Source organism: Zonotrichia albicollis, chromosome Z, assembly GCF_047830755.1.
Source record: "Zonotrichia albicollis isolate bZonAlb1 chromosome Z, bZonAlb1.hap1, whole genome shotgun sequence".
In the NCBI taxonomy this organism is placed as follows: Eukaryota; Metazoa; Chordata; class Aves; order Passeriformes; family Passerellidae; genus Zonotrichia; species Zonotrichia albicollis.
In genome coordinates this window covers 73,134,374-73,150,612 of record NC_133860.1, presented here as the reverse complement: position 1 = coordinate 73,150,612, position 16,239 = coordinate 73,134,374, and the positions used below count along the sequence as shown (strand labels likewise).

The following is a 16,239-nucleotide window of genomic DNA, read 5'->3' as shown; positions in this document are numbered from 1 at the left end:
GGTTTTATGGTGAGAAGTACAAGTTGCTTTAAAATTAAATAAGGTGGTGGGGATTTTTTTGAGATCCGTTAAAACAGATAATGGCATATGTATATATTTCTTATTTATCTAGAGGAAATGGCTACTTACCTACGTTATGTAAGAAGGTTAGATTTTTTTGAAAAGCCAGACTACGACTACTTAAGAAAGCTCTTCACAGACTTACTTGATCGGAAAGGTTATATGTTTGATTATGAATACGACTGGATTGGCAAACAGTTGGTGAGTACAGTTCAGCTGTCAGTAATATAATGGGTTTTTTTGTGATCAGTTTTGAGTTTCATTAAGGCATGGGCTTCTCAAGGCTGCTAGTAGAGCTTTGAGCAGCTGCTATTACAAGCCCATCTCCAGATGCATCTTCTAACATTGTCTTTTGGCTTGAAGTGCTTCATATTCATTCTCTTTCCAAATGTGCTGTTATTATCAAAGTACACCTCTGCTCAATCCAAAATGAGGTGGTAGAAATTTGGATTGTTTTTTTGAAGGAACTTAAAATTTTGCAAGTAATTGTCATTATTGCATGAAGGTATTTTTTGTTCCCAGTATTTTTAAAATGCAGAGCTATACATCCGCATATGAGGTATACTCTAGATGTGTCAGTTCACTATGATAAAACATTGCATAGTTCATTGAATATTTCATTGTGGTGCCTCTAAGGTTTCAGGAAACACTCTGTTGGTATAATTTAGGGAATTGTAGTGGATGGGGTTTACTTCAGCTTCTCAAATTTTTTCATTTCTTTTTATTATTTCTATTATGTAGGGAAGGGAGGGCTAATATGTTTATATTTGACCAGTTTCAGATTATGCACTTCACCCTTCTCTGTGTGATTCTGAAAGAAAGGTAGCATTTGTTTTATTGCAAAATGTATTTTTCAGTGTTTAGCATTAAAGGTTGCTTTAAGGTTTTGATAGGTTTCATCAGAATGTCAAAACTGCTAACTGCAGAAAGTATCACCCTAAAGTCTTTCAGAAAATTAATGTATAATTCTTAGAATTGCTGCTTCAATACATTCTGTAAGTAATGGTTTGCTTTATTTCCCGTTGTTATTAGTAAATATCTAGTGAAGCTTCTGCTTTAATCTGATAATTTTGTGTTATTTGAAGCTGTCAGATTTAAATATTATTTTCCATTATAAACCAGTAACTTTTGGTGAGACTTAGAAATTTATTTTTTTTACCAGTTGCTACATATTGTTTATATTTGTAGCCTACTCCAGTGGGTTCAATGCATTCAGACCCTGCAATGTCTTCAAACAGAGAAGCATATCAGCACAGAGACAGAATGCAACAATCCAAAAACCAGGTAAACTGCTCATCTAAGATTATCAACATTACAATGTCTTTTGTCTAATGATTTGTGCTATGTTTTTATTAGAACTTGAAAATAAAAGTGACTCTAGGTGTGCTTTTGCTTTCACTTTAAGTAGATCTTTGGTAAAGTCTACATATGTAGAGATACATAAGTATCTCCTAAAAGCTTGCTTGTTTGAAGCTGTGATACAGTGTAGTGAATCTGTAGTGAATTTTCTCTCCACTCACACTTCTTTATTCGCTGTCTCTCCTCCATACACTCTTTCCACTCTTTCCATTCTGCATTTATGTATAACATTTTCACTTTTTTTTAAACCAGGCTAATGACTTAGGTGGTAACAATGTTAGGAATTCAGAGCTGTGTCAGTTTACCGAAGCAAAATTGGAGGGTTATTTTAGTGTGCTTTTTCTTACTAAGAATTTTGAGGTTTAGCTACTTCAGCTCTGTATAAAAATATTTATGAAGGCATGTGAAAGTATGTTGATAATGTTGAAGTGCATTCTATATAGGGATTGAATTTGTAGCACTTCTGTACTTCTTAAAAATATGACAGTTAATGCACGAATTGTTTGTTTTAAATTTTTTTTCTTCTTTTGCATAAATCCTGATACATTCAAAAATGTTAGTCAACAGACCATAGGGCAGCTTGGGACTCACAGCAAACCAATCCACATCATTTGAGGGCTCACCTGGCATCTGACAGACATGGTGGCTCTGTACAGGTATTTTCTGCTTCTTTGCATGACCTAAATCAGTTGTTTTGCCTTACATAATACTACTTTCCTGTAATGTATCAGATGATTCATGTTTTCATATTAAGATTGTTTATCAGTGATGTTCAGAATGCTGCTATTATTTATTATTTCACAGTTCAGTTGCCAAACTGCAAACAGGTGCCGCAACAATGGAACTTTTTGTTGATGGAATATTTCTTGCATGTTTCTTAGTTAAAGTAAAAAATAAAACAGTTGAGCTGTCTTTTTTACAGAATATATACTTATCTCAGTGAAAACAACTGAAGTTTAGACTTTAAATATGTTAATTGCATTAGCAACTGAAACCAAATATTCACTGAATTATGTTGTTCAAGCTGTGGTTTTTGTTCCTTAAGTAAACATCAAATTAAAATGCTACTTAGTGATGTTTTCTTAAACTTCATTCCATTATTCAAATAGTAATTTACTAGAAAAAGGTTCCCAGGGCAGCACCTCACACATCTCGGTGAAAAAATCTGTAGAAACCAAAAGTTTTTCCTATATTATTAGTTTATTTCATCTTCAAAGAGCTCTTTTCATGGTTTGTTTTCAATTTTTAAAACTAATTTTTGAAATTTTTGATGTCTTATTCTTTAAATATATATAGGTGTGAAATAGTTGGAGTTATGTGTGAGGAATTAATACCAGGAGATTCAAAATGCCATCTGTGAAGTCTACATGAGATTTTGAGCTTTGAGGCCAAAATGAAAATGGTTCAGCTTTGTGAAGTCTTATCTGGGCAGGGGTTGTGTGTGGAAATTGTTGCTGCATTTTTGATTATGACCATCTAAGTTACATACGTTTCTTCTGAAGTTTTTGATTTGGAAAAAAGATTGTCATGGCCTGAAGAAAGAATGAAAAGTTCAGGATACAGAAAACAAGGCTGCAGTTCTGTCAGTGTAATAGCATTCTCTAAATTTTGTTGCTTTAGAAACAGCTGTCATGTGTAGTGTAACAAAGTCTAATAGGTGATAATTAAGTATATAAATAAAAATTTAAAAGTTGTTCTTCCCATTAACAAATGTTTAAAAAAACCTTCTTTTCCCATATTTTAGGTTAGAAAAATACACATTGAATTAGTTAGATTACAGTTAGTAGAACTTTCAGCGTGTCATTGTATGATTCTGTTGGCAATTGTGGCACTTCAGAAATCTTTTACTCTTTGTCAGGTAAAATGTAACGATCATAACAAATTTTCTTCCATTGTAAAATAGGCTAAATACCCTTCAGGGATGGAGAGAACATTTTCTAGGAAATAACATAAATAACACTAGTATTCCTTACTGTTAATATAGTGTTTCAATCCTTTCTTCTCACAGGATACAGGCAGGCTGAATGAGTTCAGATCATTTAGATCTGTTGAGGCTAAGCAATTGCCACGTGAATGAGAGCACTGTGCAAAACTGCAGCCATATGTCTTTGAAGATCAAGTGTTGTGCAGCAGGATGTTTTCAGATTGGATTGCTTTTTTGTTGTGGAGTGGTCATGCTTCCTTATTAAGGGCGCTTATAAAATCACATAGTATCTCCACTTATGCTGTGACATAGCCCCTGGCTGTTATCAAATACATCTTTGTTGCAGGGATACTAACTGAATCATGCTATTTGTTAAGTTGTTTCATTAGCTAGCTACTTTAGTAGGATTCTTAGTTGCTTCCAAGGAGACAAGTACTAAAAGTCGTACAGAAAATTGTTCAAAGATAAAGTTGAGTCTGAGGTGTGAAATCAACGTGCATTTTTTTCTGTGATGTTAGTGAGCCATTGCTCATCCTTGAGATCAGTTTTATTAATTTTACTGCAAGATATAAAGATCTGTCAGATTATTTCAAAGTGACAGTGAAATGTTTTTAGGTCAGTGCTGTTAGTCATCTGTAATACTACTGCTGATGTCATCTCTTAGGCTCTTTTTTAGATGATTATTCAAATGTGCTAGTGATTCTTTTCTGTGACATATTAACATGGAGGGAACTGAATGTTGGTGATGTATATTTGTTAGCATACATTTGCATGCTGTTAGTGCTAAGTTGAAGTGGGAACCATTGAGGTTCAAACTGGTATTTCATTAACCATAAGTAGATAAGTAGATATTGTTCTACTTTTTGTACTAATTTAATTTTTCCCAGACCCTAGGTTTGTGGTCAAAACATCCTAATGTGCTTAGACACGTCTAATTTTACTTTGTAGATTCAGTTAAAATTCAAATAGTACTAGGAAATTGAGTTGTAAAGGGGAGACATCCCTTCTTTCACTTACTTCAATCAATTTTTGTAGTTCATGCACACTTATTAATGATCAACTCATACCTCCCAGCAATTTGTTCAACAACTTTTGTGCCTTTGTTCTCCTAAGTTTCTCACTTCTCAAAATGTCAGTTGTACAACACTGAATTTTTTTTTTCTCTGCATGAGCTGCAATCTGCTTGCACTCTCATAAAGACTGTATTAATCTGTCCCATTGCAATATTTTCCATTACTTACTAACTGGTCTTCTTTCTCTTTTCTCTTTCTTTTTTCCCATTGGGAAATTCTTTAAAAGGAGGTTAGATGGAAAGATTGGGTTAAAGAGTTCTCAGTAAAGTACTTAAGAAGTGCTTGAAAGACTTTTATATTTGATGTAAGTAGTTTTCAGTTGCCCGGTTCCTCTTCTTCAAGAAATCAAGATAGTAAAGTGTTAGATGAAACAAATCAATCTTGCTGAGCTTTTGTGAGCTAAAACGGTATTGTGGTAACTTTTATTCTTTTGTATTTCCTGAAAACTTTTTGAAAGTAAAGCAAAGAATTGTGTAGTATCACTAATGAATTCCTTAGAGATGTAGACTGGCTTTATTTTTTGAGTGGAAAATTCATTTACTGAGATTCTTAATGGGATTAAGGGTTTTTTTTCTATGTCTATTCCAAATTTTTGCAATTCCTTGGTGGGACTACAGTAATGAAATTCAGCAAAATTTGTTTTTTATGGCAGACATTCTAACTGATTTTTGAACATAGCAAGTAAAAAATCAGTTAGTGTACTAATCCAGAACAAAGTATAGAGACTGAAGATTTAATGTCACCATTTAGGGATTTGGTATTTTCGTTTAACTGTGTCTTGGCCTTTGTCAAGCTTCCAGAGGACCATGTATCTAAGAAATCAGTCTATTTCACAGTGAATGTGTCATTAATAGGTAGTGGGTGGAATTTTTGTTTCTCTACCTCATGGCATAGAGAGTATCACGAAATAACCAGTGATGCATATGCTTCTTTATATAGGTGCTCTTAAAACTTTTAAAGAACTGATTAAATTTGAAGGAACTAAATTTAAACCACGATGAAGTTATAAAAATGCTTAAAGTAGTTTTAGGTTTTCAGTTTAGTGGTTATTCTCCCACTTGAAAATAGGTGAGTAGCTTAAGTTAATCTTGAATATTGCAATACTTCTAATTTGAAGCTTTTAAAATATTTGTTTTTTGAAATGTAATTATGTTACTATTTAGGGAAGAATATTTATGTACATTTTGTAACAGAATTTTTACATGTAAAACCATGACTTAAATACCCTAATTTTTTCATTGTAGTTGTATTCAAGTCTCCTAAGAGATTAATAGTGCCTCTTATTTTTCATCAGGCTATTGATTTCATCAAAATCCATTACAACTTGAGTCACAAGTAGAGAACTTAAATTCAAAGTTTCTCTTAAAGCAAATTTAGTTTCATGTTACTTCTCTCTCCTAAAGTTATAGCTGTTGATGTGAATCTACTGTGATGAATTTTCATTGTGCCTTACTTGTGGTACATTCTGGCTACAGAATTTGGTGTACCACTCCTTCAGTGCATACGATGTCCTCTGAGTAACTTATTCTTGCTCAGTTCTGTTCTGTTATGTTCCTATATCTTTCTGCCTCTGTTGTGCAGATTTTTGACATGATTCACTCATAGTTGGAAAGAAAAAATGTAATAATTTGCCTTATTAAAGGCTTTTTTAGGTCATACTGCAAAGTACTTTACTGAGGTAATGTGAAATTAAATTCATACTCCTGGTAGCCTTACTGACAGTGGAATTGATGCAGTCCTGCCTATCTCTTGTACTCCTTTGTATGAATCTTTGTTAGTGAGGAGCTCCTAGAGCTGCTTTCAGCAGTAGTAGATTTAAATAAAACTCATGTCATTTGTGGTTCTGGAGAAGCATGAATGATCCTGATTTTTGGATTTATGTTATATACGCTTTGGTTCGCTTGTGCTTTCAATGGGTGTAACTCTTTCCAGAAAGAAGAACTTCATGTTCCTCCCATCTAAACTGTGTCATGCAACAGACACTTCATAGAATTTGTTTATGTATTTGGTGAATGTGTGGCTGAGTTTGAAGTCAGTTTGAAAAATAAGCTGCAGTAAGCTTTGTTCTTTCTTACCACATAGTAGTGCATTGACCCCAGCAGAGGGTGATTTGGCTCCTATAAAGAGGAAGTCAGCTTAGATTAGTACAGCACATGCACAATACTTACAATATTACTCATGCAGGAAGGACTTTAAAACACCTACTATCATATTTTCCAATTCAAATGAAGATGTGTACATAGTTAAGTTTGATCTCTTTTTTCAAATGTGTTGTCCAAGAGGATAGATATCATTGAACAGGTGCTCCTGGCAAAGAAGTGTGAAGTAAAGTGTGATATGAATGTCCCACAGATGCTACAGTTGGCCTTTATGTTTGATATCTCTGTAAAAGTCATACATTTTTTTCATTTGTTCTTTGAATGATAAGTTGTACTGTGTTTGCTTCCCGTCCAGAAAAGGCCATATACCTGTCTTGCTATTTCTTGATGTGCCCTACTTCTGTTTGGGTAAACTGAGGGTTTCTGTTTCTCATCAACAAATTTTACACTTTTACTCAGTCTTGAGCATGGATCTGAGGTTCTTTTTAAGCTTAGATTATGGAGCAGAAATCCTGCACTATAAGGGCCAGAGGCAAGGTTGACTACAATATTAGTTGGGTGACATTGCTTTATATGGATTAGTGCAGGCTGTAGTTGTGGTTAGTTATGTAGTTGGGCACAGGGAGCTCCATGTGAGCATGGCCCCACCAGTGATCCCTTCCAGCCATAACCATTCTGTGCTTTCTTTGGAACCAAACTCATTTGATGGTCAAGTTGAGTAAAGTTTTTTTTTACCCTTACATTTTTATGACTGCACCTATCTTAATTAGCAAATACTTGTGATGCACTTTTCCACTCTGGGTATTTTACAAGAAACAATGTAATTACCTTCACAGTAAGATACCTAGCGAGGTGGTTGGAATAATACTATATCCCTGTTCTTAGTAAATATGTAATGATGACAACTCAGAATATTCTGTGACTTTGTAAAACCCAATAACTAGTAACCCAGGATATTTGGTCAGGATGCCTGCCTCACCATCTTAAGGTTTGTTAAAGTACAATTCCTACTTATTTCTGCCACTGAATGTGAAGTACTTCTGTCATGTCCAGTGATACAAAACTAAGCTAAAGACACCTTGTTGAAACTCCAGTGACTTACTTATCATTGCAGGAATAAAGTCCAGTCTCCCATGATTCCTTCAGTTATATTGATTTAAATTTAGGTAGTTAGATTCCTGCAGTCTTGCATATCATTAATTTTGTTGCGAGCCTGCAGGATTTTTTTTTTTAGCAGTGGTTCCTATTTTAGTGAAATTTGAAGAAGAAGAAAACTTGGCCTGATGTTGGCAAAGGGCACGGAAAATGCCTTGAGTGCAGCAAACTTCTGAGATGCAGTGCTTAGTTACCATAGGAACCACAAAACAAACCTCAATAGGCTAGGCTCTTAGCTCTGATTATAGATGAGACATAACTGCTATAACAAGAGGAGAGCTTGGAAAAGTGAAAGAAATAATATTATGGTAGTGATTTTCTTTCTCTCTCATCTACCTTAATCTCTGACTATCAGCCAACAGCTGGTTTTAATCTTGAATTACAGACTACTCTTAGTGGCTCTAGAGCTGATTAATTGTTTACAGATGTTTTCTGCAAACTTTTATATTATTTGTCCAGAATTACATTTTTGTGCTTGCTAGCTTGCTGAGCAGTTGCTGCTATTTAATAGCTGGTAGACCTTTCCATGGTGTCAAGTCAACACTTTAGTGGGTCAATTAGCACTGTCAACAGCTCTGATCAGGTAGGCACTTGTCTACGTCAGTTAACCATCTTCCTTTTTGTATTCTGTGGAGTTGATAATGGAGAGGCCTCTGGAATGTCTCCATTTGTCATGCAGGAAAGCTGACAGGAACTGAGAGAGGGAATATTGGGTTTCACTTGGTTTAAAGTCCCAACAAATATTCCTAGAGAACCACAGCTTTCATGGTGACTTGAACAATTTACATAGAAATTTCATGGTAAACTAATAGGAATGAAGATTAATCTAATTTTTATAAATTTTTTGGCAGTAGATGTTTTCATGTCCTAAAAATCAGACATCAATACTCTTATGTCTAGAAGACAGCCTTAGTTTTTCCCTTTTTGAGTGAGTGTCCTTTGAGATACAGCTGAAGCAGACCTTCATATTCAGTGTGAATATAAAGAGCTAAACCAAGGAACATAAATACACCAGAGGAGTATAGATATGGTTAGACCGACTGAATTGATATTGGAAAAGTGCTTATTGCCTTCCCTTAGGGCTCTGAAGAGATGTGGGAGAGATTAGTAAATGACATCCACAGAGTTGCTTTGCTTCATCCACTCACTGTGAGTTCATTGTAGAGGTTAGTTCCATTAACAGATGTGAAAGGAGAATTACAAGAGCACAGGGTTGCCAGAATTAAACCTGAGAAAATACTGTTACTGGAATAAAAATAACTATAGAAATAACAAAAAATACTGGTTTTTTAAGATGTGTTGGAACCTTAGGAATTAACAAATGTATGTCTGGCACTAGTATAATTTCAGGTCTTTCTTCTGATTTCAGGTAGTAAGCTCAACAAATGGAGAGCTGAACACAGATGACCCAACTGCAGGCCGTTCAAATGCACCCATCACAGCTCCTGCAGAAGTAGAAGTAATGGATGAAACAAAGTATGTCCTTCTTTTTATCTTCTTTGTATCTTTTATGCTCAGCTGCTTCAATATGTTTTTATATATTTTTTCAGAAAATATTGTCTGAACTGAATAGTCATTGGTGAGGAGCAAGACTACAGTGCTATACTTAATTTTGTCTTTAAGTTTCTAATTAATAGAGTTCCTATAGCTTGTGCTTTTTAAGCCTAAGTCTTGAATGACATGTCTTGCTATGCTGGCTGGAGAAGTGCATGCATTTTTGATGTTTCAACTAATTTTGAAATATTTATTTTAAGATAGTGTTGTGACTACCAAAAGCCATGCGTAGAACATGTAAAATTCTTCCTCTATATTGTATTCTGATTCTCTTTTTTCCTTTGCTCCCTTTCTGTATAGCTGCCAGAAAGTGTTGAACATGTGGTGAGTTATACAGCACAGGCAGGCAGAAATAGCCCCAGGAGCTTTGTTCTTTTTATTTTAATTAAAACTAACTTCAGAAAACTTAAAATATCTATTTAGAAATGACAAAATATGTTTTAATTCGGTGAAACAATTAACTGTTTTTACAAAAAGACACCTTCAGGAGCTGTTCTGCCTGCTTCAAAGCCTGCCTTCTTTTAAGTTGTGTAGTTTGTGATGTACTTTACATCAACCTTTTTAACGGCTACTAGAATATTTTTTCTTATTTTCTATTCTGTTTGAAAGGGGAAAGCATTCTTTTCAAATATTGTAGCATTCAGCTAGTGTATTAACATGTGGAAAATAATTCGCATGAATAAGTAATAATTGCTAGCAGATGTTTGAACTTTTCCAGTTATCTCTGTAAACAAACTATTTACCAAAGTATTAGTCTGTGACAACTTTCTAACTAATCACTAAAACATAACTTCAGAGTTCCTTAATTCTTAATTATATCCAGTGCAATGGAAGGGAAAAATATTAAGATCTGTTACCATGGGATGGACAACTAATATTTATGCATTTGAGTAGTAAACTTAGACTTGAAAAATAGTACAGAACAATATTCTTGGTAGCTAAAGGTGATATGAATCCCAACATGTTTCATTTTATAATTGTGCTTGAAATAGGATTTTACAAGGGTATGGATTTAGTTTATCATAAAATAAAGGCACACAGGTATGAAGGATACATTAGTATCTGTATTATTGCTCTGCTACATTAGTAGCAGAGCAATTCACTAGCAGCAATTTTTCTAGGACCCATTTTCCTGACTTTAGATAAAAGGGAAATTTCTCAAAGTGAAATTTTTTTTGAAGCAATTGTTCCACAAATTCTGGTTCTGGTAGGTAGCTTTATTTGCAAGTGTAATTAATGATTTTGAATGGCAGTGTCTCTAGGGCCACATTTTTGCACTGTCTTTCTCAGTGAACACTGAGGAGAACTACATTCTTTGCTGCCATCTTTGTGGAGTGTGGTATTATTTTACTGTCAAAAATATATCTGTTCTTTGATATATATATATATATATATATATATATATATATATATATATATATGTATTTATGAAACAAAAAAAATCCAAAGGGGCAAGGGCATTGATAGGCTGCCCATAGCTAAATTCCCTATCCCCTCTCTTCAAATAAGCGCAGTGATAATCTTCCTTATACTCAGCTCATGTGCACACAGAAAAAGATTAAATTTCTTGTACTTTGAGTAGTGATTAGCACAATTAAACCCATTTTTAGTTCCCTATTTTAATTAGTTATCTGCAGAAAGTTAAGAGAATTCTCAGGAGCCAAGATGCTCAGCTGCTTGAGAAGTATAGGAGTTCACTTTTTCTGATATGAATACATAATGGACAAATATTCTATCCGTGACCTTTTTGGCCTACTCTTAATTAGTTTGGTTACAGACAAAACCACTAGTCTCAGTGTCCTGCTCTTTAGATTGATTTTCTTGTTTTTGAATATGTAACACTCAAATTAGAGTTTCAGCGCTGTCTGTTTAAACTCAAGTTTCCTGAGTGACTAGAGGTTTTTCTGGGGGTAGTTTTCCATATTTTGAAATTCTTTTATATTTTAACAGTTAATTAACACACATGCACGCCCACTCACCCTCACCCCCTCTTCAGCTTTAGTATCAAACATCAACGCACAGGTAAACATATGTTTTCAGAAAGAGCACTTAGAAGATTTTAATTTTACATTTTAACATTGTAATTGCAAGCCTAATATCAAAAAGGGTTGTGACACATTCAGACATTTGTTTATAGATTTTACACTGTGGAACAGGTTAAGGGAATGGGATTACTAGTATCCTTCATGTCTGTGACATGGATATTTTTTCTTCTAAGGAGACATTGGATGGCAAGGATGTGTCTAACTTTGTGCCTTTTTCATAATCTTTTTTCCACCTGAAAGTATGAACAAAGCTAACCTCTCTTGCTCACATCTTCTGTTTGTAATGTTTCCTTATACTCTGAAAAGGCAAACTTGAATCTTATTTAGAAATGCTTCATTCTTTGTTTTAGATGTTTCCTTAGTTTTAGAAACTTAGCATGACTATATCTTCTTTTAAAAGGGGCACCCCTCATGAGGGATTGTCCCGATTATGTAGGATTGTAACTGTGAACATAAGTGTAATTTAGGTGAATATTTGAGCTTCTGCTCAAATTTCGGTGAAATTCTGTAAATCAGAAAGGATAAGTTTGGGGTTTTTTAATTCTGTAAGGATTTTATTGTTTTGGGACATTTAACCAACGTTGAATCAAACATTTCATTGTTCAGTAATTATTTATCTACTCACATGCAGTGTATATTCTAAATCTTATGCCGTGTCATTTTCATGGTGGGTGTGCAGCTAGCATGACTTAGCACAGTGGGTGATGTGTTTTGGGAATTCTGGTGGGTTTGGCTTTTTTGTTTGTGAGTGTTGGGGGTGGAGGGGGTTGTTGGTTCTTTTTGTTGGTTTGGATTTTTAGAAAAGTTGCTTTCTGCCCTCTTTCAGTTGTTACTTAATGAAGTTGTAAAGCAAGGAGAAAACTAACCTGATCACTGTGCTGCCCTGACACTTGGGGATCTGCAGATCTATCTGTTGTCTTCTACAGATGCTCTTTCATTTATCACTGAGTAATTAACCTGTCTTTCCTCTTTGCTAGCCACAGAACAGTTGCTTCTGTGAAACATGTGTGATTTGGATAACCAAAAGGCTCTTCTGTGGGAAGGCAGAGAAGGGCAAAAAGGAAGTGATTATATGATCTGTCCTTTTTGCATCTTGCATCTTTTTTGCCACTTTTAGCACTTGTTTCTAATGCTGCAGTAAAGTGCCTGCCACGTGCTTGATGGCAAATATAAAAACATAGCTGTCTAAACACAAATGACAGATTAAGTTGCTTTAGAATTTTGGCCTAAGGTACTGTTCAACTGGAAGGAAGGGTATTTAACAGGAAAAAGATATGATAATGACCTTGGAAGGACAAAAAATGTTCAAAATTATAATGCTGAGATTACTACCTCAGATAATACCGCAAAAGACACTTTAGATTGTACAGGAAAAGTGCAGTATTCTTTGCATTTTATAGATTGTTGTTATACTGCTGACTCTAGAAATGTTAAATAAACTCCAGATGAAGATTAGCAGTCATTAAATACTTTATTTTAAAAAAAATCCTTTCCTAGAAGTAGAAATTTTTAAAAATTACCTCTTCCATATTTTGCATGCATATTGAATAGTATAATAAATTTGTGGTTTAATAGTCCTTAATAAAGCACCTATCTATAGCTTTAAATATAGCTCTGAGCAATGTTATATCTGTATTATGTAAAAGTGACAATAACACCCTCTAGCGACAGTATGCTGAAGAACAAGCCTGCATTTCTGTTATGAATTATACTCATGGAGAGATTAGGCACTATGAATCTCTGACTCAGGGTTATGCTTCTTTCAGAAATTTTATTGTCAGGCAATAGAGTCTGTTCTACCATAATCCCATTTAAAGGTGCATATACTTTAAAATTGCATTTATTTGGCCTTGGAAGCCAATTTGAAGTCTAGCACTTCTATATTTAAAAATTGCAGTGTTTAAGTGTACTTCAGTTTCTATTTCCAAGACAGTCTTATGGTTTACAATTCATCCTGGAATTTGCATTCCTTTAGTCCTTTTTAGATATGTTATATATTATTAATTTATTTATTTTTCCACACCAAAGAAAAGTTTTCAGCATTTAATGATTTCTCCTTGAATTGAAATTTAGTTGAATAGTTTCTATAGTTTAACAAAACCAAACAAAAGAACTGTTAATAGAATTTACTCTCATTATAGTAGTATTATGAAACTCCAGAAGACCAGAGGATTAAAAAAGCTGTGCATTATGTTGCTTAAAAATAGAACTTTGGATTTTACCATTGCATGGTGCCCTTTTTCTCTGGTTGACAGAGAAGTAGGAGAAGGAATAAAATACCGTATGAGATTTGCAGCAAAGATGAGTTAAAATTTTCTAATAAGAAAAGCAAGAAGACCTAAAGTGTCCTTGAATTGCAGAGAGGATCCAAGTAGTCCTGAATGTTTAAGAAGTATGATCTACTTGTGATCCATATAAATAAAGTTTATTTAAAAATAGAGTGAAGAGTTAAAATTCTAGATAGCTGTTCTAGAATATAAATTGTCTGCTGTACTTCCATCTTCCTACACAGTTATTTATGTAAGCTGTATATTCTAATGTTGTAAATCAAAACAAGATTTTTCTTTGTGCTTTCCCTAAGGCATGCTAATCTTGAGCAAGTATAAAAGTGATTTACCATCACAGATGAGGGTAGGATTTCCTCATCTACAAGATCATGGGATAATTCAAATTGAAAGGAGGAGAACTGCTTTGCTTTGATACATGGCATATATAAAATACTTGGGGTGAAAAAGAAATTAAACCAAATTGGGATTCATAGGTCTACAAGTGGATTCAAAGCTTAAGTGATAATGAATGTTAGTGGTTGTAGGCAGATGCTAAAAAAAGGGTTATGGGGGGAATTTCAGTTACAGTCAGTGGCTCCTGCCCTTCAAAACCAATTATATTTCTTCTTTAAGAAGTACTTCAAATTTAGTAAATACAGTATGATACTTCTGCTAGCTGTGAAAATACTTATCTGTGTAGTTTCCCCTACTGAATTTTAATTTTGGGCTTCCTTTTCATCAATAACGAATGTTTTTTTCTACTGAAAGTTATGTAACTCTCAGAGCAGTTCTGGTCTGCCTCTGCCCACTGCTACTTTTTCAGTGACTGAGCAACAGGGTGCCTTGGATATTTTGAGAAGGTAACTTCTGTCTCCCCTAACTTTGGATGTTGTTCTCACCCCCTGTAGAACCTTATTTTTAGACCCTTAGTCTCCCTGATTTTTAAATGCTTTCCCCATTTCCCATATTCCAAACTAAATCATCCAGATTCCTTTTGAATTTTCGTGACATAAATGCTTGGTGAACTTAAAGATTTACTGGTCAAGGCTATTCATGCAGTACATTTATATTTTCACTACTGCTGTACTTCATAGTTTAAGACTCATCAGTGTATAGTGCTGCAGGCGAGAACTCAATAACCAAACCACAGAACTCCATGGGACAAGCTCTGTTAGAGCAGATAACTTGCATGTTTAGTTTTGGTCACACACACACACACATTGTGAACACACAATGTGAACAGTTCAGTGTGAAGCTTTATTTTTAAAGGTGGTGTTCAGGACCTGAGAGTTGCTTAAAATAAGCCTAGCAGTACAATTTAAAGGACTTTTTTGTGTGTGCGTGTGTAATTTGTTATTTTCTTCTTTATTTTCAAAAGTACTTTCTGGACTTCTGCAGTCCTTCTGTATATTATCTATATCTAACTCCCTCCGACTCTTTTTCATTTTGTAGGGTTCTTTCAGGTGCTTTTCAGATTGTCTCAGTTTGCTAAGTGAAATTCACAGTTTTTGTCAGTTTCTTTCATTCATGTAGTATTCAATAAAGCAGAAGAGGGATTATCAGTGTTCTTTATATTTAAGCTGTAATTTTTCACTGTAATATTTATTTTCACAGCACTGAGTCAGAGCATTAATTATGTTGTTCATTAGAATTTTCTTCTAAAATGTCTTGTGGAATAGCCTTGGACAAAGTTTTTCTAAGTTCTGGTTGACAAAGGAAGCTTAAATTGTTTTCTTGTTTTAGCAACAGTAGTGTTTTAAGTGCACAGTTTAGGTGACACAGTCATAAGCACAAGCTTCCATTTGGCATATTGCCAGTTAATATGAAAGCGTACTCGGGTAATGGAATATTCTTTATTACAAATACCTTTTTAAGTCAGCCTATAGTACCTGTGCTTTTGATACTCTCATCAATACTTAATGGCTTAATAGCTACTTGCATTTTAGCTTTAGTTTGATACTTTTTACCAAAAAAGGTGAAATGTGTCAAAAATATCTCTACTTCAGTTTCTTTTTCTAATAAATCAATTTCCTGCAATAGAGGTTAATGAGTTCCTTGTGGTGCTGGCTGTACCTGAGCTATGTACTTCAAATGAGACATAGAGTAAATAGTTTAGTTTTGTGGTTTCTTTTATATCAAATGTAATTCATGTCACACTTGCAGGTGCTGCTGCTTATTCAAGCGGAGGAAAAGGAAAACCATCCAGCGCAACAAATGACTAGAACCAAACAGAACATGGAAAAATGCTTATTTGTTCAACTGTTGTCTTGTGATCTTAAAAAAACAACAACAAAACCCAAAGCAAAAACCTCCATAATAAACACATTTTCTGAGGACTCTCTGAGAAACAATATCATGCCTCTGTGCTTTGATTTGGTTCTTCTGCATCCATCTTCTGTTTCGTAATTCATCTCTTCTGAAAGCTTTAAGATATTGTCAGATAGGAGTGCTTCTTTGACCATCAACATACGGACCAATGAAATGATAGAAAATGAACAGTATCTTGAGCAAAACTGAACTTGAGAAGTATTTCTTCTTTCCTAGGAAGTAGCAGCAGTGTCTTAGATGAAGACGGATGTCATAAACAGTTATTTGAGTTTGTAGCAGTGTATCTAAAGCAGTTTTCTTCAAAAATTAAGAAGAAAAATACAGATACACAACAATAATGCAAAATAATAAAATCTTAAGATTTATTTTATGACA

The 16,239-nt window shown here is 34.3% G+C and overlaps 1 protein-coding gene across 4 annotated transcripts in view; it reads left to right on the top strand.

Annotated features, from left to right (window-relative positions):
- The window catches only part of CSNK1G3 (casein kinase 1 gamma 3), a 68,640-nt gene extending 52,401 nt beyond the window's left edge, over nt 1-16,239 (top strand). For 2 of the 4 annotated variants that reach the window (XM_074532447.1, XM_074532448.1), the window contains 7 exons: nt 113-261; nt 1,249-1,344; nt 1,980-2,075; nt 9,040-9,146; nt 9,525-9,548; nt 14,305-14,396; nt 15,700-16,239. In XM_074532447.1, coding sequence (XP_074388548.1) covers nt 113-261; nt 1,249-1,344; nt 1,980-2,075; nt 9,040-9,146; nt 9,525-9,548; nt 14,305-14,362 — 530 coding nt within the window. In that variant the 3' untranslated portion in view covers nt 14,363-14,396; nt 15,700-16,239. The remainder of the gene's footprint in view (nt 1-112; nt 262-1,248; nt 1,345-1,979; nt 2,076-9,039; nt 9,147-9,524; nt 9,549-14,304; nt 14,397-15,699) is intronic. The other 2 variants (XM_074532449.1, XM_074532450.1) reach the window with 2 other exon arrangements.